General features: G+C 41.2%; 1 protein-coding gene across 1 annotated transcript; it reads right to left on the bottom strand.

Moving 5' to 3' along the window:
* Positions 1-1882: 1882 nt before the first annotated feature.
* On the bottom strand, positions 1883-26950 carry LOC106568713 (translocation protein SEC62). The gene is made up of 8 exons (XM_014139288.2): positions 26878-26950; positions 22496-22604; positions 15394-15499; positions 14959-15148; positions 14730-14825; positions 12502-12562; positions 12206-12325; positions 1883-5356 (listed from the first exon to the last, which is right to left on the bottom strand). Exons 1-8 carry the CDS (start codon positions 26911-26913, stop codon positions 4827-4829), a joined length of 1248 nt encoding a protein of 415 aa, XP_013994763.2. The 5' UTR covers positions 26914-26950; the 3' UTR covers positions 1883-4826.
* Between the last annotated feature and the right edge of the window lie 1001 nt (positions 26951-27951).

The following is a 27951-nucleotide window of genomic DNA, read 5'->3' as shown; positions in this document are numbered from 1 at the left end:
AATATCTCTCTTCTTTGATTTTTCACTTGGAATGACCCTCCCCCTCAGTCCCCCCAAAGAAACAAGTGTCATTTGGCCAAACTGTTGACAAGTAATTGAGGCTACGGATTGTACCTGTAATATTACTCCTTAACTTCTTCCTCCCCTCAAGGCATACAATATTGACAAGCTGACTTCTGTGTGCATGTCACGGACATGGCTCCATAACGCACCTGGCAGCACTGGAGAGAGAAATTATTGGGCAAAGCAGCAAGTTTTTTGATGGGGCCAATATTTCTCTTAGTATGCTGGTATTCATAATTCTACAATACAATGGGCAAGTGCGTACGTACACACTAGCACTGTAAATGGTTCGTTAAATTCATTATATTAATTATATAAATTTACATTTGGATGTTGTCATTTTTATTTATGTTATGAATAAATGGCATAACAATATAGAAAGGTAAATGTTTATTTTATTGTGAATTTGGCATACTATTGAAAGTACGTACACACCACAAACACACACACATACAGTACACACTAAAGGCTATGGCAACAGTGCTAGAAGGCCAATATGTGACTGTGCGTTGGCTCTATCTAGTGGCCAAGTAGGGAAGCACCTAATTGCTACGACACCTGGATCAGCTTGTTATACCGTACCAGTCAAAACGTTTGGACACACCTACTCATTCAAGGGTTTTCTTTATTTTTACTATTTTCTACATTGTAGAATAATAGTGATATCAAAACTATGAAATAACACATATGGAATCATTTAGTAACCAAAAAAGTATTAAACAAATCAAAATATATTTTCTATTTGAGATTCTTCAAATAGCCACCCACTGCCTTTATGACAGCTTTTAAAGTTAGAAATTCAAATGTCCAATATCAACCAACTTTACCTCGGTCCCGAACCGAACCATATACCTACCGGCGCAATAAAAAGTTGGGTAAAAAATATTTTCCTCTGGATATTTTGTCTCAAATTTCAAGCAGCAGAAGGACAAACTTCACAGACAACCAGTTGAGTAAGTTTACATGTAATTGTATTCAACATTATGGGTTGTCAGGAATAAATGTCTCAGGCTGTACATAAACACCAATTCATTGTGTATTACAGCCTGATTAATCAGACTATAGCCAGCCTAGCATGCTGACCAAAAAGGCAGATTGAAGGCCCAGTGCAGCCAAACATGATTTCCTTGTTTTATATATTTCCACACTGAAGTTGGAATAATACTGTGGATTTAAAAAAATATATATATTGCCCTTTTAGTGTAAGAGCTGTTTAAGACAGACTGAAATTTAAGCCTGTTTTGGTGGGGTGGGGTTTTGGTCTGCCTGGGTACATCACCAGGCGGTAAAACTAGTTAATACACCAATAAGAAAGAGTTCCAAACCTCTGCCAATAACAGCTAGTTTTCGGTTTTCCCCTCCCCACTCAGACCACTGTCAGACTGTCCTAGCAAAATTATTGCTTGAGAAATTGGTGTTTGCTAAGAAGCTATTGTTTTTTTTACCATTTTAATTTAAAACAATTGCAGTAAGGTGCTTAATGGTTACCAGAAATGATTTGATGAGACAACTGGCTGCATTGGACCTTTAATTAAAAACTAACAGTATTTCAATCTTCTAACTATATAATTAACCCAGCAGCAAATGACACCTTTCATCCCTGGATTGAGGTATGTTTTCAAGCCATATCCCTGGTTTGTCACAGTGATGCAAATTTTACGGGATAGCTGCTTTTCAACTTGAGAGAGAAGGTACTTCACTTCAAATCGAGTTTTGGCGATCTCTGTCGAAGCCTGGGGTTACCTGCAGATGAAAAACCTTTTTTGAAATGCATAATTTCATGCACTAACAATTAATACAAATAAGCCAGGAAACTCAATTGCGTTCTATATTTATTGCAATGATAAGATACAGATATACAATTAAATTATATTCCAATATTGCAAGAGACAGTCTCTCTGATATTGATGCAAATATGGACAACTACATGACTAAAGACATTTTGACCAGATAGAGCATGTATTTTGATGGGAAAAAGCAGCATAGTTTAATACTACAATATACAACAGACTGTGCACGAAGAACACTCAAAAGAACAATTTGAGATTTTCATGAAAAAGCCAAAATTCATAATACAGCTACTGGCACCTCGCTTTCCAGAAGACATCAGGAAACAGAAAAGCAATTAAAACAAACATACTTAGAAAAAGACAAAAAGCTACACGCTGTTGAGAAGAGTTCAGGGAAACACGTCAGATGAAGAAACCAGCTGGAGGCCTAAAAATCTGAGGTTAACATGCTCTTAGAACAGGAAAGCAAGACTGAGTACTTGTAGCCTTTTTCACACTAGTGAGCCTGAACAGAGATGTACTGCCGCCTGTCTGGTTACACATCCAGCATAGTTCCAGGAACAAGCCGGCACTACAAAATAGTGTGATATGAGTGTCTCGAAGATACTCCTCAGTCGACTACATTGGGTCGATCTGTGTAGGGTGCGTGATATCAAAGCCATCGAGTGACTTTTTTCCCCCCCTTGCTCTCAAGTTCTGCTCTACCATTTCACTGTGGGGGAGAACTTTCCACCCAGCACATTTTGTGTGGAACAGCAATATAAATGTTATGCAAGCCACTGCCAATGAGTTTCTCAACCACTAGTTAATCATTCACTATTCTAACGTGACTTACAGTAAGTAGCCACATGGACAAACTAGCTACATTACTCTTCACACATTCAAAGAAATGACAGTGTAAAATCGATCAATATAAAATAAAACAAAAATTAGGTAGCCCATCTGATCCACACATAACATAATCCACATTTCTAGTGTTTGAAAGTCCCCAATAAAGAGTACAGTACACTCTTGACAATATGTCTATTGGAGGTCAAAATTATAGCAAAAAAAAGTTGAATAAAAATACAAATAAATTATGATGAAAAGAAGTCTTGATACCAAATACCTAAACAAAAATGTTTGTTCAGGTTGAACAAAGTAGGTTCAACATTTTTCAGACTAAGTTTGTGTGTGTGTGTGTGTATATATACACACATATACATATACATACACACATATATATACATACACACATATATATACACACACATATATATACACACACATATATATACACCCATACATACACACACACTTGATATATCAATAGATATCATTATATAAATGATACATTTATCTATTTTATCCTCACTATGAGTAAAAAAATTTGACCTTACGAATGGACAGTCTTGGACCACAGCCCACATTATGCAACAATTGAGAATTGGACCACAACCCCATCTGGTTTCAAATGGAGTCTCCATGCATTCACAGGGGTCTTCATCGTCGTGTTAGCTTGACTAGAATACCAATGAAGGCAACACAACAAACGCAATCATGAAAGGATGGGCATCCGAGTTCAACTGACAACAAGCCTACCATACTCATTATACGATAGTTTGTAATAGTATTAAGTACACTGTCTGCTTTGCATGGCTTAGATAGAACTGAAGGGAGAACGGGATCGAAGTCCACAAACCAATGTCCTGGCTCCTATACTGCTCTGCGTTCAAAAGGTTTGGAATTTGACACTAGTTACAAAAATGAATAATTGTACCAAAATCTCTTGCTGACACTTTTGACATGTCGTATGAAAACAGCATGCATTGTAACATCAATTTACGTGTTTGGCACTATTTCATTTTGACGCCTCACTCTAAATGGCGCATACAAACCTCAAACCGTTTTTCCATTCTATCTTTGCTGTCTGCATATGTGTGGCCTCAAATAAAGTTATTCTAGTAAGGAATATTTTAGATGATCAGTATTACACTTAAAATGTAATGGACATGACTCTTGCGAAACTCTGATTTTATGTGTGTACAGAACTGCACGATGATCATGATCAACCCTGCAAACAGCATTTCTCATTGAAAATAGAAAGTATTGCAAAAGAAAACAAGGCTGGGGGAGAAACTACAGATTCTGGTCCATCCAGATTAGTTATATTGGCGCAGCCAACGGTTGGTTAATTGTAACGTGACGGCTGCATACGAGAGATCAGATTCTGGCTTTAGTCCAAAAACAAGAGCTGAACCGTGTACAGAGGGCCAGATGCCGCTGCCAGTACAGGACACTTGGCCCAGTTGTGTTACAATGGCCCAAAGGAAAGGGTTGGTTTGAGTACGGAAAACGTGCCTACTGGACACGACACTGGGCTCAACTTTACTTCGATTGTACCAATCACACATCTTTCATAAGACCACAGTCAGGATTTGAGGGACAGGTAGAGAAGACGGCAGTAATTTACCCTGTCAAAACAAGGATTCCATAGTTCTACAATTCCCTCATCTGTGGAGATTGACTAAAAACTTTGCCTCACGTACAAAAATAAGACATACAAGGGACCATTGTAGCTATAGCGAACATAACATGTAGAGCAGATGAGTCTTTCTGAACTAGGATGATATGGGATAACAAAGTCATAACGTAAGTAGCAAAAAAAATTGGGAAAACATCGGGAGAACTATCGTGACAACTTCATCAGACAAGCACGTCTGTTGAGTTAGTTTGCATTTCTCAGTTTGCATTTCTCAGTTGAAATAATTTCAGAACCACAATAAGGCGGTTTTTTTTTTTTATCTTCTCTTATCCATTGTCATAGCCGTTTGCTTCGTTTCACCGGTGTCAATACCAAGACAGACGTGGTACAGTATAGTTAGTGGAAGATCGGAGCAGACAAGATGGGGAGGTGTCTCCTCAGCGAGGTTGAGAGAGGACCTGGAGGAGATCCTTCAGAGGAGGAGAAGGAGGTGGTGGTAGTGATAATGTTTATGTTTGAACAGACAAGGGCTTTGCCTCACCGTCTCCCTTCTCCTCCACTCCTCTTTCCCCCTCTCCTTCCCCTTCCGTGTGCTGCTCCAGCTCTTCGCGGGTGATCATCTCAAAGTCGTTTCCGTTGCTGTGCTGCGAGCCCTCGTCCTCCCGGCGGTCGCTGTCCGTGTCCGAGTGGCGCTCGGCGGTGCTCGTCAACGTCCCCGCTGCCTCAGTCATCTCGCTTTCTTCCGTCCCTTTCGGCGCTGTGCCCTCACCCTCCTCTCGTTCCACCTCTTCTGCTTCCTCTTCGTCACCCTTCTCCTCGCTGTCTGACTTCTGGGCCTTGGCTGCGTCTGCATCGGTGGTCTTGCCCTCCGTCTTGTCCGGGCTCTTCTTGCTGTAGCCCCGTGGGCCCTTGTACTCGTGCGTGTAGAGCGGGCGGAAGGAGTCGATGAAGCCTACGTCGGCAGTCAGGTTGGGCAGGAACCAGAAGTGGTGGCGACCGCCCGTCACCACCCAGATGATCAGGAACAGGATGCAGCGAGCTGATAGGAGACAAACAAAAACAATGTCAAATGGTATTGTAATGTTTACGTAAAAGCCTGGAAGTAACATCATTGGTTCTGAGGGGAGGTAATGAAGCCCTGTGACATCAACTTTGGAGCATTTTTACCAGTTTTGACTAGGTAAACTTACCAGGGCTGGGTTTCCCAAAAGCATCTTAGGGCTAACTTCATCGCAAGAACCTTCATAGGCGCATCGATACATCTCTGAGCTGTTCCCCAAAATCATTGTTACTGAAGTTGCACTTAAAACGCTCGTTATTTACCGACTGCCTCAGACCCCTCGTATAAAAGCTAAGCGAGACGTTAGATAATTTGCCTTTATTCACAGAAGCTCTCCGCTAAACAGAATCAAGATGTTTGTCTTTTTGTGACCGCCGATAACTTCAGAACGATATATGTGTGTGTGTATATAATGTGTAACATGCGCAATGACGTGCCAAATCTACAATTTAGTGCATTATTATAGGGTAAGCATGAGAATAAGCCACCTCAATATTTGCAGCAATATGGGTGATAATATACACTACGTTACCCAAAGTATGTGGACACCTACTCGAACATCTCATTCCAAAATCATGGGCATTAATATGGAGTTGGTCCCCTCTTTGCTGCTTTAACAGCCTCCACTCTTCTGGGAAGGCTTTACACTAGACGTTGGAACATTTCTGCGGGGACTTGCTTCCATTCAGCCACGAGTATTAGTGAGGTCAGGCACTGATGTTGGGCGATTATGCCTGTTTTGCAGTCAGCCATCCAATTCATCCCAAATGTGTTCCATAGGGTTGAGGTCAGGGCTCTGAGCAGGCCAGTCAAGTTCGTCCACATAGATCTCAACAAACCATTTCTGCATGAACCTCACTTTGTGCATGGGGGCATTGTCATGCTGAAACAGGAAAGGCCTTACCCAAACTGTAGCCACAAAGTTGGAATCGTCTAGAATGTCATTGTATGCTTTAACGTTAAGATTTCCCTTCACTGGAACTAAGGGGCCTAGCCCGAACCATTATTCCTCCTCCACCAAACTTTACAGTTGGCACTATGCATTGAGGCAGGTAGCGTTCTCCTGGCATCCGCCAAATACAGATTCGTCCATCGGACTGACAGATGGTGAAGCGTGATTCATCACTCCAGGGAACGCGTTTCCACTGCTCCAGAGTCCAAAGGCGGCGAGCTTTACACCCCTACAGCCAACGCTTGGCATTGTGCATGGTGATCTCAGGCTTGGGTGCGGCTATACGGCCATAAAAATCAATTTCATGAAGCTCCTGACTAACAGTTTTTGTGCCGACGTTGCTTCCAGAGGCATTTTGGAACTTGGTAGTGAGTGTTGCAACCGAGGACAAACTATTTGTTTTACGTGCAACAGCACTCAGCATTGCCTTTCTGTGAGCTTGTGTGGCCTACAACGTCACAGCTGAGCCGTTGTTGCTCCTAGACATTTCCACTTAACAATAACAGCACTTACAGTTGACCGGGGCAGCTCTAGCAGGGCAGAAATGTGACAAACTGACTTGTAGGAAATGTGGCATCCTATGACAGTGCCACGTTGAAAGTCACTGGGCCCTTCAGTAAGGCCATTTTACCGCCAATGTTTGTCTATGGATATTGCATGGCTGTGTGCTCGATTTTACACCTGTCAAGGGGTGTCCACATACTTTTGTGTGTACACTACTATTCAAAAGTTTCAGGTAACTTAGAAACGTCCTTGTTTTTGAAAGAAACCACTTTTTTGTCCATTAAAATAACAAAATAACATAAAATTGATCAGAAATACAGTGTAGACATTGTTAATGTCGTAAATGACTATTGTACCTGGAAACAGCTGATATTTTATGGAATATCTACATAGCCGTAGAGGCCCATTATCACAACCATCACTCCTGTGTTCCAATGGCACGTTGTGTTAGCTAATCCAAGTTAATCATTTTAAAAGGCTAATTGATCATTGGAAAACCCTTTTGCAATTATGTTCGCATAGCTGAAAACTGTTGTCCCGATTAAAGAAGCAATAAAACTGTCCTTCTTTAGACTAGTTGAGTATCTGGAGCATCAGCATCTGTGGGTTCAATTACAGGCTCAAAATGGCCAGAAACAAATAACTTTCTTTTGAAACTTGTCAGTCTATTCTTGTTCTAAGAAATGAAGGCTATTCCATGCGAGAAATGGGGCGGCAGGTAGCCTAGTGGTTAGAGCGTTGGACTAGTAACAGAGAGGTTGCAAGATCAACTCCCCGAGCTAACAAGGTAAAAATCTGTCGTTCTGCCCCTGAACAAGGCAGTTAACCCACTGTTTCTAGGCCGACATTGAAAATAAGAATTTGTTCTTAACTGAATTGCCTAGTTAGATAAAGATAAAATAAAAAGAAAAAAGAAACTGAAGATCTCGTACAACGCTGTGGTCCATTGGAACACAGGAGTGATGGTTACTGGAAATGGGCCTCTGTATGCCTATGTAGATATTCCATTAAAATAAATATGCAGTTTCCAGCTACAATAGTCATTAACAATGTATACACTGTATTTCTGATCAAGTTGATGTTATTTAACGGACCAAAAAAACGTGCTTTTCTTTCAAAACAAGGACATTTCTATGTGATCTGTATATATATATATATATATCACACAAAAGTTTGTAAATACAGTGCCTTCAGAAAGTATTCACAACCTTTGACGTGTTTCACGTCGATACAGCCTGAATTTAAAATGGATTAAATAGAGATTGTCATTGGCCTACACACTACCCCATAATGTCAAAGTGGAATTATGTTTTTCCTAAATGAATTACAAATGAAAATGAGTACAAGTATTCATCCCCTTTGTTATGGCAAGCCTAACAACTTCAAGAATAAACATTTGCTGAACAAATCACATAATAAGTTGCATGGACTCACTCAGTAACAGGCTTTAACATAACTTTTGAATGACCTCATCTCTGTACCCCACACATCCAGTACAATTATCCGTAAGGTCCCTCAGTTGAGCAGTGAATTTCAAACACAGATTCAACCACAAAGACCAGGGAGGTTTTCCAATGCCTTGCAAAGAAGGGGACCTATTGATAGATGGGTACAAATGAAAAAAGCAAACAATGAATATCCCTTTGAGTATGGTGAAGTTATTAATTACACTTTGTATCAATACACCCAGTCACTACAAAGATACTGGCGTCCTTCCTAACTCATTTGCCGGAGAGGAAGAAAACCACTCAGGGATTTCACCATGAGGACAATGGTGACTAACTTCTCTAGGGTAGGGGGCAGTATTTTGACGTCCGGATGAAAGGCGTGCCCGTAGTAAACTGCCTGCTACACAGGCTCAGAAGGTAGGGTATGCATATTATTAGTAGATTTGGATAGAAAACACTCTGTTAAACAGTTTCTAAAACTGTTTGAATGATGTCTGTGAGTATAACAGAACTCATATGGCAAGCAAAAAAACGGAGAAAAATCCAACCAGGAAGTGTGGAAATCTGAGGTTTGTAGTTTTTCAAGTGATTGCCTATACAGTGACTTAGGGTTCATTTTGCACATCCTAAGGCTTCCACTAGATGTCAACAGTCTTTAGAACTTTGTTTCATGCTTCTACTGTGAAGTGGGGAGAGAACAAGAGGTCCTGGAGTCAGATGACTGAAAGAATGACATGAGTTCAGTGACGTGCGCTCACATGAGAGTAAGCTGTGTTCCTTTTCTTTTTTGAAGACATTGGAATTGTCCGGTTGGAATATTACTGAAGATTTATGATAAAAACATCCTAAAGATTGATGCTATACATCGTTTGACATGTTTCTACGAATGTAAATATAACTTTTTTTGACTTTTCGTCGTGACATTTTGCCTGCGCTTCCTGCATTTGGAGTAGTGGACTAAACGCGCGAACAAAAAGGAGGTATTTGGACAAATTATGGACTTTATCGAACAAAACGAACATTTATTCTGGAACTGGAATTCCTGGGAGTGCATTCTGATGAAGATCATCAAAGGTAAGTGAATATTTATAATGTAATTTTTGTCATTTCTGTTGACTCCAAAATGGCGAGTATCTGATTTGGCTTGTTAGCACTGTACTCAGATTATTGCAAAATTTGCTTTCGCCGTAAAGCTTTTTTGAAATGTGACACAGCGGTTGCATTAAGGAGAAGTGTATCTATAATTCTTTAAATAACTGTTGAATATTTTATCAACGTTTATGATGAGTATTTCTGTAAATTGATGTGCTCATTCACCGGAAGTTTTGGGAGGCAAAACATTTCTGAACATTACACGCCAATGTAAAATGGGGTTTTTGGATATAAATATGAACTTTATTGAGCAAAACATGCATGTATTGTGTAACATGAAGTCCTATGAGTGCCATCTGATGAAGATCAAAGGTTAGTGATTCATTTTAGCTGTATTTCTGGTCTCTCCTTGCTTGGAAAATGGCTGTGTGGTTTTTCTTGTTTAGGTGCTGTCCTAACATAATCTAATGTTATGCTTTCGCCGTAAAGCCTTTTTGAAATCGAACAATGTATTTGGATTAACGAGAAGTGCATCTTTAAAATGGGATATAATAGTTGTATGTTTGAGAAATTTGAATTATGAGATTTTTGGTGTTTTGAATTTGCCGTCCTGCTATTTCACTGGCTGTTGAATAGTGTGTCCCACATACCCCAGAGAGGTTAAAACAGTTAGAGTTTAAATGGCTGAGATAGAAGAAAACTGAGGATGGATCAACAACATTGTAGTTCACTCCACAATACTAACCTAATTGACAGAGTGAAAGGAAGCCTGTACAAAATAAAACTATTCCAAAAACATGCATCCTGACTGCAACAAAGCACTAAAGTAATACTGCAAAAAAAATGTGGCAAAGCAATTCACTTTGTTCTGAATCCAAATAGTTGTGTTTGGGGCAAATCCAATACAACACATTACTGAGTACCACTCTCCATATTTTCAAGCATAGCGGTGGCTGCATCATGTTATGGGTATGCTTGTAATCGTTACGGACTGGGGAGTTTCAGGATAAAAAAGAAACGGAATAGAGCTAAGCACAGGCAAAATCCTAGAGGAAAACCTGGTTCAGTCGGCTTTCCACCAGACATTGGGAGATTAATTCACATTTCAGCAGGACAATAACCTAAAACACAAGGCCAAATCTACACTGGAGTTGCTTACCAAGAAGACAATGAATGTTCCTGAGTGTCCGAGTTACAGTTCTGACTTAAATCTACGGCAAAACCTGAAAATGGTTGTCTTGCAATGATAAACAACCAATTTGACAGAGCTTGAAGAATGTTGAAAAGAATAATGGGCAAATATTTTACAATCCAAGTCTGCAAAGCTCTTCGAGACTTACAGCTGTAATCGCTGCCAAAGATGATTGTAGCATGTATTGACTCAGGGGTGTGAACACTTATGTAAATGAGGCATTTCATTTTCAATACATTTGCAAAAATGTCATTATGGGGTACTTTGTGTAATGGGTGAGAAATCAAGTTGAATCAATTTTGAATTTATGTTGTAACAACAAAATGTCAAGGGGTATGAATACTTTCTGAAGGCACTGTAGATAAGATATTGTGTTAATGCATATGATTGTGTTGAGACTCCCAATCACCTCTGTTTTTAACCAAAATATTGGGCGAAACAGTATATAAAAAATATTGGGCGAAACAATATACTAGGTGTGATTTACAACCTGATAGCAATATTTAGACTACTTAACGATTTACGGGTGAACTTTATTAATCATGCATTGACTGCATCCATTTAATTCTGCCAACAGTGCCTTACTGTATGTAATGGAATGTTTTTGTCAAATATAACCTATTTTTAAAACTTCTTAGTTGATTTTCAAGCATAAACTGTGAATGATATTTTAGACGGATATTATGATCATCTATGTGTTTCATTTCTGTAAAGTACTTAAAACGGTATCAGTTCCACTAAGTTCCATTGGGCCCAGATCAACTATTAAAAAAGGCTAAAGAACAAAAACTTTATTGGAATTTCATTTAAGGGTTGGATAGGTGTATTAGCAATATGATTTATTCTACCTAGCATATTAGGAAAACATGTGTCTAGAGCAGGGATGGGCAACTTTGATGGCGGTGGGGGCTCATTGGCTCGCATACCTACAAGCAGTGTGTCAATTCATACCCACACATGCAGTCAGAGCCTTTTGGGGGCCGTAAGCCTTTTGGGGGCCGTAAGCGGAATGTTGTCCAATCAAGGCTGGAATGAAAACCCGCAGACACTCGGCCCTTATATTTGAGTAGCATAAGATTTAATTTATTAAAATCAGTCAACACAAACAGATATTGAAACAAAAAAAATCTACCTGCAATAGAGCTTGCTGGGAAATATGATGGGTGTGGTTTTGGTTCAAAGTGAATTGCATGAGTTTCTGGCGAGTTTATTAGGGTAAAACTAGGCCCTCAAAATAAGGCCTTAGGAAATGCGTTTGATATGTTAAAATGTAAATGTATGATAACATTCACTTAGGATGTCACTTGGTGAAGTCCATAGGACACAATAAATGGATAAATGCAACAACCATGTCTCTGTCACTAACAAATAGAGTCATGGGTGGTATCTCCACAATTTACTCGAAAAGCAAGGCACTCCGGGAAATATTTGAATAAGGCTTTACACTAAGCAGTGTGTTAATTTAACACCGTTCCAGTGTTTACTAAATTATTATTATTTTTTACACTGGAGAATTCTGTGAATACTAATCCCCCCAAAACAATTGCTGCTGAAATGTGCTAATTGAGTGACTGACGACAGAGAAACTGCTGATGAACCCCCCCCCCCAAAAAAAGGTGTGTTTTCTTTCTGTCACTTACCAACAGCTAACAGCAGTATACTGGCCACGAAACAGCCTGCTGCCACGCTCAGGTAGTACACACCCACACGCATCTCGGCCGGCCACAGTGGGAAAAGAGTGGCCGCAATCACTGCAATTACTATAAACAGACAGAGACAGACACGCCTTAGTACAGTAGAAAATAACCATTGTTATTCTCTTTACCAATTCAGTTGCAGATTTCAGTCATTTGTGTGAATGACAGTTTAATCAGGTAGTTTAAACATTTCATCAAAATGGAATATTCTAGGTAATTAACACTACAATGCCACTCACCCAGAATCAGTCCCATGGCAAAGGTTTTAAAATGGACTGGATCATAGATCCAAACAAACACCTGGGAAGTGGAGTAAACGTCAATTTTACATTACACTTTAAATCTTTTTTTTATTTGGCAAAAAATCAATTCACAACGAAACACCGTTTTCACATATTACATGGTATAGTCAGTGCAAGTCACATTGAACCATCTGCCATCATATGAAAACAAGCTAGCCTAGCAAACTGATGTCAAAGAATTTGGGTCTTGTCATGACACGTCATGAAGAATTTGTCTCATAAAGTGCACCCTCAAACAGTTATTTTGTGAAATAACCTTTTTTCTTGGAATTCTCTCAAATGCCACACGGAAACACAAACACCAAAGTGCTGAATTCATGTACAGTTGAAGTCAGAAGTTTACATACACGTTTTTCAACCACTCCAGAAATTTCTTGTTAACAAACTATAGTTTTGGCAAGTCGGTTAGGACATCTACTTTGTGCATTACAAGTAATTTTTCCAACAATTGTTAACAGACAGATTATTTCACTTATAATTCACTGTATCAATTCCAGTGGGTCAGAAGTTTGCATACACTAAGTTGACTGTGCCTTTAAACAGCTTGGAAAATTCCAGAAAATGTCATGGCTTTAGAAGCTTCTGACAGGCTAATTGACATCATTTGAATCAATTGGAGGTGTACCTGTGGATGTATTTCAAGGCCTACCTTCAAACTCAGTGGCTCTTTGCTCGACATCATGGGAAAATCAAAAGAAATCAGCCAAGACCCCAGAAAAAAAAAAACTGTAGACCTCCACAAGTCTGGTTCATCCTTGGGAGCAATTTCCAAATGCCTGAAGGTACCACGTTCATTTGTACAAACAATAGTACGCAAGTATAAACACCATGGGACGACGCAACCGTCATACTGCTCAGGAAGGAGAGGCGTTCTGTCTCGTGGAGATGAACGTACTTTGGTGCGAAAAGTGCAAATCAATCCCAGAACAGCAGCAAATGATCTTGTGAAGATGCTGGAGGAAACAGGTACAAAAGTATCTATATCCACAGTAAAACGAGTCCTATATCGACAAAACCTGAAAGGCCGCTCAGCAAGAAGAGGCCACTGCTCCAAAACCCCCATAAAAAAGCCAGACTACAGTTTGCAACTGCACATGGGGACAAAGATCGTACTTTTTGGAGAAATGTCCTCTGGTCTGATGAAACAAAAATATAACTTTTTGGCCATAATGACTGTCGTTATGTTTGGAGGAAAAAGGGGGAGGCTTGCAAGCCGAAGAACACCATCCCAACCGTGAAGCACGGGGTGGCAACATGTTGTGGGGGTGCTTTGCTGCAGGAGGGACTGGTGCACTTCACAAAATAGATGGCATCATGAGGCAAGACAAATGATGTGGATATACTGAAGCAACATCAAGACATCAGTTAGGAATTAAAGCTTGGTTGCAAATGAGCCTTCCAAATGGACAATGACCCCAAGCATACTTTCAAAGTTGTGGCAAAATGACTTAAGGACAACAAAGTCAAGGTATTGGAGTGGCCATCACAAAGTCCTTACCTCAATCCCATAGAATTTTTGTGGGCAGAACCAAAAAAGCATGTGCGAGCAAGGAGGTCTACAAACCTGACTCAGTTACACAAGCTCTGTCAGGAGGAATGGGCCAAAATGTACCCAACTTATTGTGGGAAGCTTGTGGAAGGCTACCTGAAACGTTTGACCCAAGTTAAACAATTTAAAGGCAATGCTACCAAATAATAATTGAGTGTATGTAAACTTCTGACCCACTGGGAATGTGATGAAAGAAATACAAACTGAAATAAATCACTCTACTATTATTCTGACATTTCACATTCTTAAAATAAAGTAGTGATCCTAACTGACCTAAGACAGGGAATTGTTACTCGGATTAAATGTCAGGAATTGTGAAAAACTGAGTTTAAATGTACTTGGCTTAGGTGTATGTAAACCTCCGACTTCAACTGTACATACAAAAACGCTCAAACTGTACACTTCCTCTGATTCAGAGGGGTTGGGTTAAATGCAGAAGACACATTTCAGTTGAATACATTGTTCGACAACTTCAAAGCTGATATTACAAATACCTCTGGTTAAAGAGGTCCTCATCTACATGTCAACTGAAACATGGTCACTTTTCCAGAAATTCTTGCTTTCATATTTCCCTATCCTAACCTGTTATCTGAGGTTACCCTGTGTTCCAACTCACCTCATTCCCATCCAGGAAGAGCTGGTCCTCATGAGGCTCAAGTTTGAACTTCTTCTTCGCATCTTTTTTCTTCTTTGGCATTCCGGGGCTATCATCCTGAACAAAAAGATACAGCAAGATCAGACCCATGGCCTTCATAGAAATATGACTGATCCATGTCTATGATGAGACTGCTTCAGTGGTCTACTATAACATGCTTATGGCCTACGTATTCACCGAATTTACTTACACTCTTCTCCTTCTTTGCATCTGAAGCCTCGGCATCCTTGGAATCCTTCTTCTCTTTCTTCCCCTTCTTCTCCTCCTCCTTGCCGCTGTCGCCCTTAGCCTTCTCTTTCTCCTTATCTTTCTTCATGTCCTTCTCTGGCTTCTTCTTCATGACTTTCAGAGCGCGGTGGAAGAACTGCTTCTTCAACAGCCTGAACAAGGAGAGCAGAAACAGTGTGGTAGATAGTTAGTCTAGTGTAGTGTAAAGTTGTAGTTAGCTAGGGCAGTGTTAGTGAAGTCAGTGTAGGGTGGTAGTTAACGGTAAATAGTCAAGTGTATAGTCAATGTGGTAGTAAGTGTGGTGTAGCGTGGTAGTGATATTAGTTAGTCTAGTATACAGTGGTAGTGATGGTAGTTAGTCTAGTGTGGTATGTAGTTGAAGGTAGGTGGGTCCCACCTATTGCAGTAGTCCACCACGGAGTCTCTGGTGGTGAACACAGCCTCCTCTCCCTTCTTGGCCTTGGCCCACTTGGAGTCCAGCAGACAGTCTACCGCCTTGGAGGCTGACATGGGGAAACCGGCAACATGTTCAAACATACAGACAAGACACGGAGATACTGAGTGTTGAAACTCAATGGCTATCATGCCATGTCAATGTGTAGGGCCAGTTATCAGAAGGCTCAATCCAGATCAAAAGTATCCTTTGTTGTCTCAATTCTGTTTATAAAGAGACAGGGATGAAATATTCCAAACAATTGTTGCGGGATCATAGACAATATCGTGGTTGTAGCATGTGATGTGGTATATAGAGCTTTGGTCTAGTTTTGTCATCAAGTCTCATCCAAAAGCAAGGGGGGGCATAGGCTCACTTAAAACAATTATTTTGTTCTGGGTGAACATTCTGAAGTCCTGGCCCCTGGGGATATGATGTGTACAAAAGCTACTCTCCAACAGACACAGAAGCTCACACAGACGTTTAACCCACAACTGTACAAACAACATTTACTGACACTGTTGAGAGCAGCAGCTATGCTATGGGGCTAACAATGAAAAGGTACTAAAAACATGATAGGATATGAGTCTTTGGCCGAAACAAGTAACCCTCTTTGAATCTTGTATTAATCCACATGTTCATTTGAGACAAACCAGATGGCACAGTTCTAAGCCATCTTGTATCTATACCATTTCAAGCCAACCCCATGGCTTGAATGTACAAAATATTAGGAACACCTTACTAATATTGAGATGCACCCCCTTTTGCTCTCAGACCAGCCTCAATTCATTGGCGCATAGACTACAAGGTGTCGAAAGCGTTCCACGGGGATGCTGGCCCATGTTGATGCCAATGTTTCCCACAGTTGTGTGAAGTTGGCTGAATGTCCTTTGGGTGGTGGACCATTTGTGATAAACAGGAGAAACTGTTAACCGTGAAAAGCCCAGCAGGGGTGCAGTTCTTGACTCTCAAACCGGTGCGCTTGGCACCTCCTACCATACCCTGTTCAAAGGCACTTAAATCTTTTGTCTTGTCCATTCACCCTCTGAATGGCACACACACAATCCATGTCTCAAGGCATAAAAATCATTTAACCTGCCCCCCCCCTCATCTACACTGACTGAAGTGGATTTATCAATAAGGGATCATAGCTGTCGCCTGGATTCATCTGTTCAATCTGTCATGGAAAGAGCAGGTGTTCCTAATGTTTTTACACTCAGTGTAGAGGGTTACCCACTGATCGTAGCATGTTTGTGTTGGAGACTGTCTGATCTGAAATCCTACAGCTGAGGCCATGAACTGATTCATGTAAATGTCAAGTATGATTTTGAAAATAGATCTGATTGTAATTCTGGCTTTTCAAACTAACACAGACATTTAGATAATTACTGATACTTGGTTAAAGTCTGTGCCGGACGCTGAATTGAAACTCTCAGCTAACTTCAAATAATATTCTTAATGTGTACCAGTCTGGTTTTAGAACTGGACATAGCACCGTGTCAGTCTTAAATGACATTCAATTGCTTAGATCATAAGAATCACTATGTCGCCATATTTATAGACCTATCCAATGCCTTCAATACTGTCAACTATCCTCTACTCATTCAAAGGTTGTCTGAAATGGGCCTCAACCAGGTGTCTTGCAAGTGGTTTGGGAGCCATGTGTCAGACAGGACACAATGTGAGCTTTCTGATGGTGTCAAGTCAAGTTACCTCGATATTATTAAAGGTGTCCCGCAGGAGTCGATTTTGGGACCTGCCCTCTTTACTGTTCATATACATAATATTGGTCTAACTGCACAACGTCTAACAGTCATCTATATGCAGATTACATTTATGTACGCTATTGCCCCTACGGCTGACTAGGAAATTTGGTCGCCTTGCAGAAAGCCCTTGTTGATTTAAAAATTGGTACTTAATGTGGGGAAAAAATAAATGTTATTTTCTAATTCTTGTAGAAATTTTTCAGATGGCTTACCCATTTATGCATTGGATGGTTCTTTATAAAGCAGGTTCCGCCTACACATATCTGGGCTTTTGAATTGACAATAATTTGACAAAAAAAATAAAAATTAGCTAGTTATGAGATTTAAAAGTAGGCTTCTTTTATAGAAATAGATCATGCCTCTCCTTAATTAGGAAGAAACAAACTGACCAAAAGTATGTGGACACTAGGGTTGCACATTTTGGGGAATATTCAGGTGGAAACTTTCCGTGGGAATTAACGGGAATATATGCAAATTAATATAATTTAAATGTATTATTTTTTTGCATTGGATACATTTACCATATCATATGGAGACAGAAAAACATTTTACCGTATCATGATTAGACATAATTGCAAATGATTAAATCCTTCCAATAGAAAAAAATAACATTTAGTTACAAATTTAACTTTAATTAAATGAGTTGACTCTTCACATGGGATGATTTCTCTGAACAAGAAAAGGGAATATTGAATGATCACCAATGATCCCATCGCATCTCCCCAAAAACGTTTTCAATATACATCTGGAAAATGATAGTCTGGAAACTAAAGCTTTGGTTGTCTTCCTCTCAGGCTTCCATGTCTTCTCCCTAGACCTCAATGTCCACCTCTTGAACATCAGACTCTGAGGCCTCATCTTCACTGTCACTTTCCAACCTTGTTGAGGATGGCACGTTGTCAGGCTCAAAAAGCCTCACATTTGCCCTGATGGCCACCAATTCTTCAACCCTTGTATTGGTCAGCCTGTTGCGTGCTTTGGTGTGTGTGTGTGTGTTCCCAAACAAGGACCAGTTGAGCTCTGAGGCAGCTGATGTTGGTGGGATTTGGAGGATGATGGAGGCAACAGGGGAAAGAGCCTCAGATCCACAAAGTCCCTTCCACCAGGTGGCTGATGAGATATGTTGGCATGACTGCCATATTGCATCTTCATCCCAAAGCCCTTGCTTGGAAGTGTCCTTCTCCAGACTGCCAAGTACCTTGCCCTCATCCAGGCCAAGGTAGCGAGACACAGTAGTGATGACACCATAGGCCTTGTTGATCTCTGCACCAGACAGGATGCTCTTGCCAGCATACTTGGAGTCCAACATGTACGCTGTGGCGTGTATGGGCTTCAGGCAAAAGTCTTCACGGTTTTTGATGTATTTCAGAACCGCAGTTTCCTCTGCTTGGAGCAACAGTGAAGTGGGCAGGGCAGTACAAATTTATTCTCTTACATCTGCAAGCAGAGTCTGAACATCAGACAGGATGGCATCGTCTCCCTCAATCCATGCAATGGCTAGTGCTATAGGTTTCAGGAGTTTCAGGCTGCTTACCACTCTCTCCCAAAATACATCATCCAGGAGGATCTTCTTGATGGGGCTGTCTGTCCATATCGGCAGACTGTGATATGGCCATTTCTTGGAGAGACTCCCCCTCCAGGAGACTGTCAAACATGATGACAACACCACCCCAATGGGTGTTGCTGAGCAGCTTCAATGTGGTGCTCTTATTCTTCTCACTTTGCTTGGTGAGGTAGATTGCTGCTATAACTTGATGACCCTTCACATACCTAACCATTTCCTTGGCTCTCTTGTAGAGTGTACCCATTGTTTTCAGTGCCATGATGTCCTTGAGGAGCAGATCCAATGCATGAGCAGCACAGCTAATGAGTGTGATGTGAGGGTAGGATTCCTCCACTTTAGACCAAGCAGCCTTCATGTTCCCAGCATTGTCTGTCACCAGCGCAAATACATTCTGTGGTCCAAGGTCATTGATGACTGCCTTCAACCCTTGTGTCTGTGCTCTTGTAGAATACTGGTTGAGGGGTGGAGATGTAGTTAGTTATTCCTTGCCCACAAACATTCGACCACCCATCAGAGATGATTGCAATACAGTCTGCTTTCTCTATGATTTGCTTGACCTTCACTTGAACTCTGTTGAACTCTGCACCCAGCAAATTAGTAGATAAAGCATGTCCGATTGGAGGGGTGTATGCTGGGCAAAGAACATTCAGAAATCTCTTCCAATACACATTGCCTGTGAGCAGAGGTGAACCAGTTGCATACACAGCTCGAGCAAGACATGAATCAGCATTTCTCTGACTACGTTCCTCCACTGATTCCAGGAGGACCATGAGCTGTTGCTATCGATAAGGTGTCTGATTCATCATTTTCACCTCGAATAGAAATTGAGGGATTTTGTCAGAGGTTGCTTGCTGTGAGCGCTGAGGGAACTTCATGCACTTGGCCAGATGATTCTGCATTTTTGTTGCATTTAAAAAAAAATACAATTCCATGTACAGATCAATAGTTAAGCAGTTAGATTAAACAACTCCTTTGTAAGATAAATGTTTTAAAATGTAACATGTATGGAAACAGGTGAATTAACACTCCTCAGTTAGCAGGCTCAAGCAAGCTAAATCCCACATGGTAGAAAAAACTAACTAACAGAAATTGTAAAAGTTATAAATTATTTAAACACACTTATATCCTGCCCGTTTGGCCCTGTCCGTGCGTATCGTCGGACGGGGCCACAGTGTCTCCCGACCCCTCCTGTCTCAGCCTCCAGTATTTATGCTGCAATAGTTTGTGTCAGGGGGCTAGGGTCAGTCTGTTATATTTGGATTATTTCTCCTGTCTTATCCGGTGTCCTGTGTGAATTTAAGTATGTTCTCTCTAATTCTCTCTCTCTTTCTCTCTCAGAGGACCTGAGCCCTAGGACCATGCCTCAGGACTACCTAGCCGTGCTGCTGCTCCAGTTTCAACTGTTCTGCCTGTGGCTATGGAACCCTGAGCTGTTCACCGGACATGCTACCTGTCCCAGACCTGCTGTTTTCAACTCTCTAGAGACAGCAGGAGCGGTAGAGATACTCTGAATGATCGGCTATGAAAAGCCAACTGACATTTACTCCTGAGGTGCTGACCTGTTGCACCCTCTACAGCCACTGATTTTTATTATTTGACCCTGCTGGTCATCTATGAACATCTTGGCCATGTTCTGTAATAATCTCCACCCGGCACAGCCAGACGAGGACTGGCCACCCCTTAGCCTGGTTCCTCTCTAGGTTTCTTCCTAGGTTCCAGCCTTTCTAGGGAGTTTTTCCTAGCCACCGTGCTTCTACACCTGCATTGCTTGCTGTTTGGGGTTTTAGGCTGGGTTTCTGTACAGCACTTTGACATCAGCTGATGTGAGAAGGGCGTTATAAATACATTTGATTGATTGGACTTTTCTGTATGCTACTATTCACTAGTTAACAAAAAATCATGTATGTCATAAAATATGTTTTTTAGATTTTTTTGGTAATTTATTAGAAATAAAAACTGAAATATTACATTTACATAAGTATTCAGACCCTTTACTAAGTACTTTGTTAAAGCACCTTTGGCAGCGATTACAGCCTCGAGTCTTCTTGGGTATGGTGCTACAAGCTTGGCACACCTGTATTTGGGGAGTTTCTCCCATTCTTCTCTGTAGATCATCTCAAACTCTGTCAGGTTGGATGGGGACCGTCACTGCACAGCTATTTTCAGGTCCCGAGCCTGAGGTACTGAGCGCTCTGGAGCAGGTTTTCATCAAGGATCTCTGTACTTTGCTTCGATCCTGACTAGTCTCCCAGTCTCTGCCGCTGAAAAACACCCCCACCGCATGATGCTGCCACCGCCATGCTTCAACTTAGGGATAGTATTGGCCAGGTGATGAGCAGTGCCTGGTTTCCTCCAGACATGAAGCTTGGCATTCAGGCCAAAGAGCTCAATCTTGGTTTCATCAGAGCAGAGAATCTTGTTTCTCATGGTCAGAATCCTTTAGGTGCCTTTTGGCAAACTCCAAGCGGGTGGTCATGTGCCTTTTACTGAGGAGTGGCTTCCGTCTGGCTACTCTACCATAAAGGCCTGATTAGTGGAGTGCTCTCTGACCAAGGCACTTCTCCCCCAATCGCTCAGTTTGGCTGGGCTGACAGCTTTAGGAAGAGTTGGAAAAAGTTTGGAACCACCATTTAAGAAGGAAGGAGGCCACTGTGTTCTTGGGGACCTTCAATGCTGCAGACATTTTTTGGTACCCTGGCATCGACACAATCCTGTCTCTGAGCTCTACGGACAATTGCTTCGACCTGGTTTTTGTTCTGACATGCACTGTCAACTGTGGGACCTTATATAGACAGGTGTGTGCCTTTCCAAATCATGTCCAATCAATTGAAAACATCAAGGATGATCAATGTTAACTGGATGCGCCTGAGCTCAATTTAGAGTCTCATAGCAAAGGGTCTGAATACTTACGTAAATAAGGTATCAGTTTATTTTTAATACATTTGCAACAATTTCTAAAAACCTGTTTTCGCTTTTTCATTATAGGGTATTGTGTGTAGATTGATGAGGATGTTTTTTTTATTACTTTAATCTATTTTAGAATACGGCTGTAATGTTACAAAATGGGGTCTGAATACTTTCTGAAGGGGTCTGAATACTTTCTGAATGCACTGTACTTCTAGTAATTTTTTCTACTGATTCTGGGGAGACCTTCAGACGAGTCTTGAGACCTGTGGGCTCCCTAGAGCAAAACAACCGACATGTACGTGTTTGTAAGAGTCTACTGTGTAGCCCAAACTGTTCTGACAAGAGACAGAAATTGGCAAAAACATTAAGAAAAGACATTAAGAAAACCCGCTAAGACATCCAACATTTTCAACCTCTCTCTGTAATACCTAAAATGTTTAAAGCAGACCACATAGTCCCTGTGCACAAGATCGCCATGGTAACCTTAAGGCAAATATTAGTCTATGGTATTCTATACATGCTGGTTTTCGTGGGCTATACCTGAGACATGAAACAGATAGGTGGGAGGGCATTACAGGCTGCCGCCAATTTATTAAAGCGCAATTTGCCTAAATGGGTAATGGAAACACTTCAACCACTACTTTTTTATGCAACACTAGGTTTTCGCGACACTGGGTGCTTAATTGTGACGGCATTACGTCCAGCTGTTTTTAAATCGACAAGATTGTTACATGGAAACGCAACCTAGCAGGCAATAGTCGCATCTACTTTCTACGCAAACTTCCTAAATGTCGACCAAAAAAAAGCTTATGGAAACATATTTACTGACCGATGAAGTAGTCCACCCGATGGCCCATCATGTTAGTGGACTTGGTGGGGCAGTTGAAACGTAGGAACTTGGCCACTGCCTTCTCCTCCTTGGTGGGCTCGCTCACCTCCTACACACACACACACACACACACACACACACACACACACACACACACACCGTGAGGAAGGCACAAAATAAAGTAGGCCTAAATGTTGTCCTTTCTCTACGTCTACAGAGCATAGTAAATAACTTATATATCAGACCAGTGAAGCAGATCAGCCAGTTAACCCAGGGCAGGGGTGGGGTTTAGGTCAAGTTGTAGAAAATTCCCCACTCACTTCCTCACACGCAACCCAGTACCAGTTGCATACATTCCCAGGTTCCTGCAGGGGTGGGAGTTCCTTCCCCAGCACACCTTAACTGGACTCACCTGCACCCTAATCAGTTGATTCCTTTGTATTATCCTCATGTGTGGAACAAAAGAGGAAGAGGTGAAGCGAGAGGTTTTTACTCATCCCAAAATCTGTCCACGAAAATATGCCCACGAATTGAGGATTTTTTTTATGGAGGTCAATGAGTGTCGAATTTGGTCAACATAAAATTGCTAATTTGCTTATTTAATCTAATAGAAGCTTCGTAATGGTTAGGTTGTTACGAATGTAGTGATAAGTAAAACGCACGTGGCATTTCGGGAACTTTGAAAGAAAAAAAAGACTTCATATCGGAGGTGTGTGTTGTAATAGAGATGGATATAACCCGTTTTAGCGTGGACATTGCCATTAAGGGCTTCCACCATTTTAAAGTGTGAGTATTCCTAGGAGCTGGGAGCGATCAGCCAATGAAGAAGAAAATGTACTACTTTAAAATGGATAGCCTCAATGGCGCTGCTAATGCTGTCACAGACGCTATAATGGCACTCATCCAAACATGCATTCTCTATCTCTATGGCCTGTTCACACGAGTATCTGCCCTTTCATTGGCTAGAATGGTCCCACCTGATCTCGACCCCTCCCACCTGCGTTCCATCTTTGAGGACATGTATTTACATTATTAGAGTGGTCCCGTGTCTATCTAGTCAACATTATAGACAATCTTAGGTTGGAGTTATATGCAAGCTGGCGAGGGTCCAAAAAGTGAGTAGTATCGTGATATCACAGGTGATATCCTGCGATTGAATTATGCAACAGAATGTGACAACCGTAGTTAATGAGGCAGTCTAGACAGCGCAGGTAGGCCTACACAGAGGAAGTTTGTGGTTACAGCCCTGTTCCACCACTTTGTTAACGTTTGCATATATCCAAATACACCCAGAGGATAACAAACATAGGATTGACAGAAACAGGAACCCCATCACTGTCTGCACAACTCAGCTCGCCACCGCGGCAAAATAACATTTTAAAACTGATGGAGATGCGAACGGACGGAGAGAAGCAGCTGAGTAGGATAATGGCTGGTTTGGGAACGAGTGATATTGGATGAAGAACTCATTCTGATGACATCACGCTCTGGACTTGGTCTGATATTCTATTTTTAGGACTCGTAAGAATGCATTCTGTGCTCAGTCATTCATTTCGATATGAGAAACTTACACAATGATCGATTTGGGAGTGGTATGTTAGATTGCCAACTTAGATGCTAGCTAACTAACATACATTGTGTGTGTAATAATTTGCGCTATTGAAACACAGTACCAGTCAAAAGTTGACACACCTACTCATTCCAGGGTTTTGCCTTCATTTGACTATTTTCTACATTGTAGAATAATAGTGAAGACATCAAAACACTGAAAGAACACATGGAATCATGTAGTAACCAAAAAAGTGTTAAACAAATCAAAATATATTTTAGATGAAATACTTCAAAGTAGCCACCCTTTGCCTTGATGACAGCTTTGCACAATCGTGGCCTTTTTCTCAACCAGCTTCATGAGGTAGTCACCTGGAATGCATTTCAATTAACAGGTGTGCCTTGTTAAAAAGTTAATTTATGGAATTTCTTTCCTTCTGAATGCATTTGAGCCAATCAGTTGTGTTGTGACAAGGTAGGGATGGTATACAGAAGATAGCCCTATTTGCTAAAAGATCAGGTCCATATTATGGAAAGAACAGCTCAAATAAGCAAAAAGAAATAACAGTCCATCATTACTTTAAGACATCAAGTGCTATGATGAAACTGTCTCTCATGAGGACCGCCACAGGAAAGGAAGACACAGAGTTACCTCTGCTGCTGAGAATAAGTTAGAGTTAACTGCACCTCAGAATGCAGTCCAAATAAATGCCTCAGAGTTAAGGTAACAGACACATCTCAACATCAACTGTTCAGATGAGACTGTGTGAATCAGGCCTCCATGGTCGATTTCCTGCAAAGAAACCACTACTAAAGGAAACCAATAAGAGCAGCCTTGCTTGGGCCATGAAACATGCACAATGGACATTAGAATGGTGGAATCTGTCCTTTGGTCTAATGAGTCTGAATTTGAGATTTTTGGTTCCAACCGCTGCCGTTGTGAGACGCAGAGTAGGTGAACAGATCTCCGCATCTGTGGTTCCCGCCGTGAAGCATGGGAGGTGGGGGTGTGATGGTGCTTTACTGGTGACACTGTCTGTGATTTATTTAGAATTCAAGGCAACTTAACCAGTATGGCTACCACAGCTTTCTGCAGCGATACGCCATCCCATCTGGTTTGCGCTTAGTTGGACTATCATTTGTTTTTCAACAGGACAATGACCCAACACACTTCCAGGCTGTGTGAAGCCTATTTGACCAAGAAGGAGAGTGATGGAGTGCTGCATCAGATGACCTGGCCTCCACAATCACCCGACCTCAACCCAATTGAGATGGTTTGGGATGAGTTGGACCGCAGAGTGAAGATAAAGCAGCCAACAAGTGCTTATTGGTCAAATAGCCCTTACACAGCCTGGAGGTGTGTTGGGTCATTGTCCTGTTGAAAAACAAATGATAGTCCCACTAAGCGCAAACCAGATGGGATGGTGTATCGCTGCAGAATGCTGTGGCAGCAATTATGGTTAAGTGTGCCTTTAATTGTAAATAAATCACTGACAGTGTCACCAGCAAAGCACCCCCACGCTTCACGGTGGGAACCACACATGCAGAGATCATCCGTTCACCTACTCTGCGTCTCACAAAGACACAGCAGTTAGAACCAAAAATCTAAAACGTGTACTCATCAGACCAAAGGACAGATTTCCACCAGTCTAATGTCCATTGCTCGTGTTTCGTTTCCTTCACTGCCAAAGTAACATCGCAAGCAGTTATTCCTGAATATTATTACCATACCATGAGTGAGAGAGCACGCAAACGGGAGGTAAAAGAATAGATAGAATTCTAGCTGTTGCATAATAACGACATGAGCTGTTCTTTCAGGTGAAAACTGCCATAAATGAGATATAGGCCTGCAATTTTATGGAATTTTACGACTACCAGCCTGTTTCATTATCTGACAATGACCACCAGAAGGCATAATTGCTTGTAATCTTAGCACTACAGTGAGGTATTTTATCGTCATCATCAGGTTTGTCGCGTTGAATCGTGTTATGAGTTTGTCTCAAACTAAATTGAGGGACTCACACCCCACAGTACACTTGTCAAGTCTTGCTGGTAAATCCTGATGCTATCTACGTTTAGTTAAGTTACGTCATCGATTGGAAAATTAGAAATGGACTATTTTCGTGCAGCCATCAAACATCAATGAATGAGGATGTACTGGCACATCATTGACATTTGGCTTGCTAAACAGTATTTATTCATACCACCAAACACTCAAACACGCCTGCACATTTGGTTACAACCGCAACTTTGCCTGCTTTAAGTTAGCTAGCTATTGTCATTGGTGATGGTAACTAGTAAGACACCGAGTTTCGCTAAAAGCTGTTAATAAGTAGGTTACGTGTTTTGCGCTAGCGTTCAATACGAGGTGTATTCATTAGTTAGTTTCCGTTGAAAAACGGAAGCATACAGAGTTAACGTAACGGGGGGGGGCGTACCTGAATTTGCCCAATAAACTCGTTTTCGTTTGGAATAAACGGTTTCCGTTCCGTTCAAAACGTTTTGCAACGGAAACCTAATACTACACCTCTGGTTTCTGTGATACCCCGACACAGTGAAATATTCGGGTTACAGATAACGGTCTACATAGAACATTACTTCATGCAAAATAACATATTTCAGTGGCTAGTAAGCTAACGTTAGCTAGCTACCTGCTAGTTGCAGCTTTTCGCCAATCAAATGCATCGATTCACCAGCAAGATTCCCTTCATATAAAACTAGCCTGTTGCTGAAACGTATACATATTGCCATGTCCAAAATGAGAACGGTTTTCAACTCTGTAATATATCAAACCAAATATTATGTTCTTCCAGTTAGCGTTAAAATGCTTTTACCTGGATCCGTTTCTTATGCCTCCTGCGCTCCGCCATGATCCTCCAACACTGCTCGTCTGACGTGTGTTCACGTACGGGTAGTATCGCGATAGCAAAAATTATCTTCGTTAGGCTTTTACGGCTTATTACATCCAAAAGTTGTATTGCTGCCACCTACTGTGCGGGATGAAAATAAAAGATCACAAAAGACAAAAAAATAAGTGGGTAAAAATACTCATACTGACTACCAGAAAGTCACTCAATATTCTCCTTGCCTATACTGTTAAAATGAATAATCCATGTCTGATCCCTACACAGGCTCAGGAGCCTGGGGGGGGGGGGGGCACATATTCTGTTGCATATAACCCTTGCAACTCTTCCGCTGTGAATTCCTGATGCCCCAGATACTTTCCTGCCGCAGCCACAATGATGGCCAATTTCTTTGACTTCCTTGCTACTTGATCCGTGTAGTTTCACATTTGAAAATGAACGGCACAAAATCCTCTTTCTTTCCATACAGCCTGTCTGGTTCTCTTACATGCGTAGGGAGGTATTCATTATCAAAAACAATAGCACCGACAAACTTTCTTCCATTCCTCCATTCACTATGCGGGTCAGGCAATGGGCCCTAACCACACCTGGGATTCTCATTGCAAGGATTTCCTCCTTTATTTCCACCAACACCCCAGAGATGACTCCTTTAACAGGTGCCCTACTCAAGAGTTCGAAGCATGACACTTCAGATGGTCCTTGGCCGACATACACTTATCATCCCCTTCAGTTTTCTTATTTTTCTTTTTCATTCCTTTCTTTGATACTACCGTTCTCCATTCCTCTTCTCTAACTCCACTCGACTCGCTTCTCATTCCACTCTCGACATCCACTACCGCCATGATCCTCCTTGATCGAGCAAAATGGATCAAAGCACTACATTCCCAAATGTCCAAGATTACGTTTTTTCAACAACAATACCCTTCTTCAAAAAATGTAATTGAATTAACCACCTTGTAGTAATAATGTTTAATCCAATATATGGCTACTGTTACGTGTTTTAAAATAGCCAGACCGCTTTATCTCAAATGGATAAAGAGTGTT

Source organism: Salmo salar, chromosome ssa14 (assembly GCF_905237065.1).
Source record: "Salmo salar chromosome ssa14, Ssal_v3.1, whole genome shotgun sequence".
NCBI lineage: Eukaryota > Metazoa > Chordata > Actinopteri > Salmoniformes > Salmonidae > Salmo > Salmo salar.
The sequence above is the reverse complement of the archived record's forward strand: the minus strand, read 5'-3'. Positions and strand labels throughout refer to the sequence as shown.

Excerpts from the sequence above, each read along its gene's own strand:
- LOC106568713 (XM_014139288.2), bottom strand. The coding sequence starts at position 26,913 with ATGGCGGAGCGCAGGAGGCATAAGAAACGGATCCAG. Across the intron at positions 14,826-14,958 it reads ATGCAAAGAAGGAGAAGAGT|GATGATAGCCCCGGAATGCC; the intron begins GTAAGTAAATTC and ends CTTTTTGTTCAG. Across the intron at positions 12,326-12,501 it reads TGCCATGGGACTGATTCTGG|TAATTGCAGTGATTGCGGCC; the intron begins GTGAGTGGCATT and ends GTCTGTTTATAG.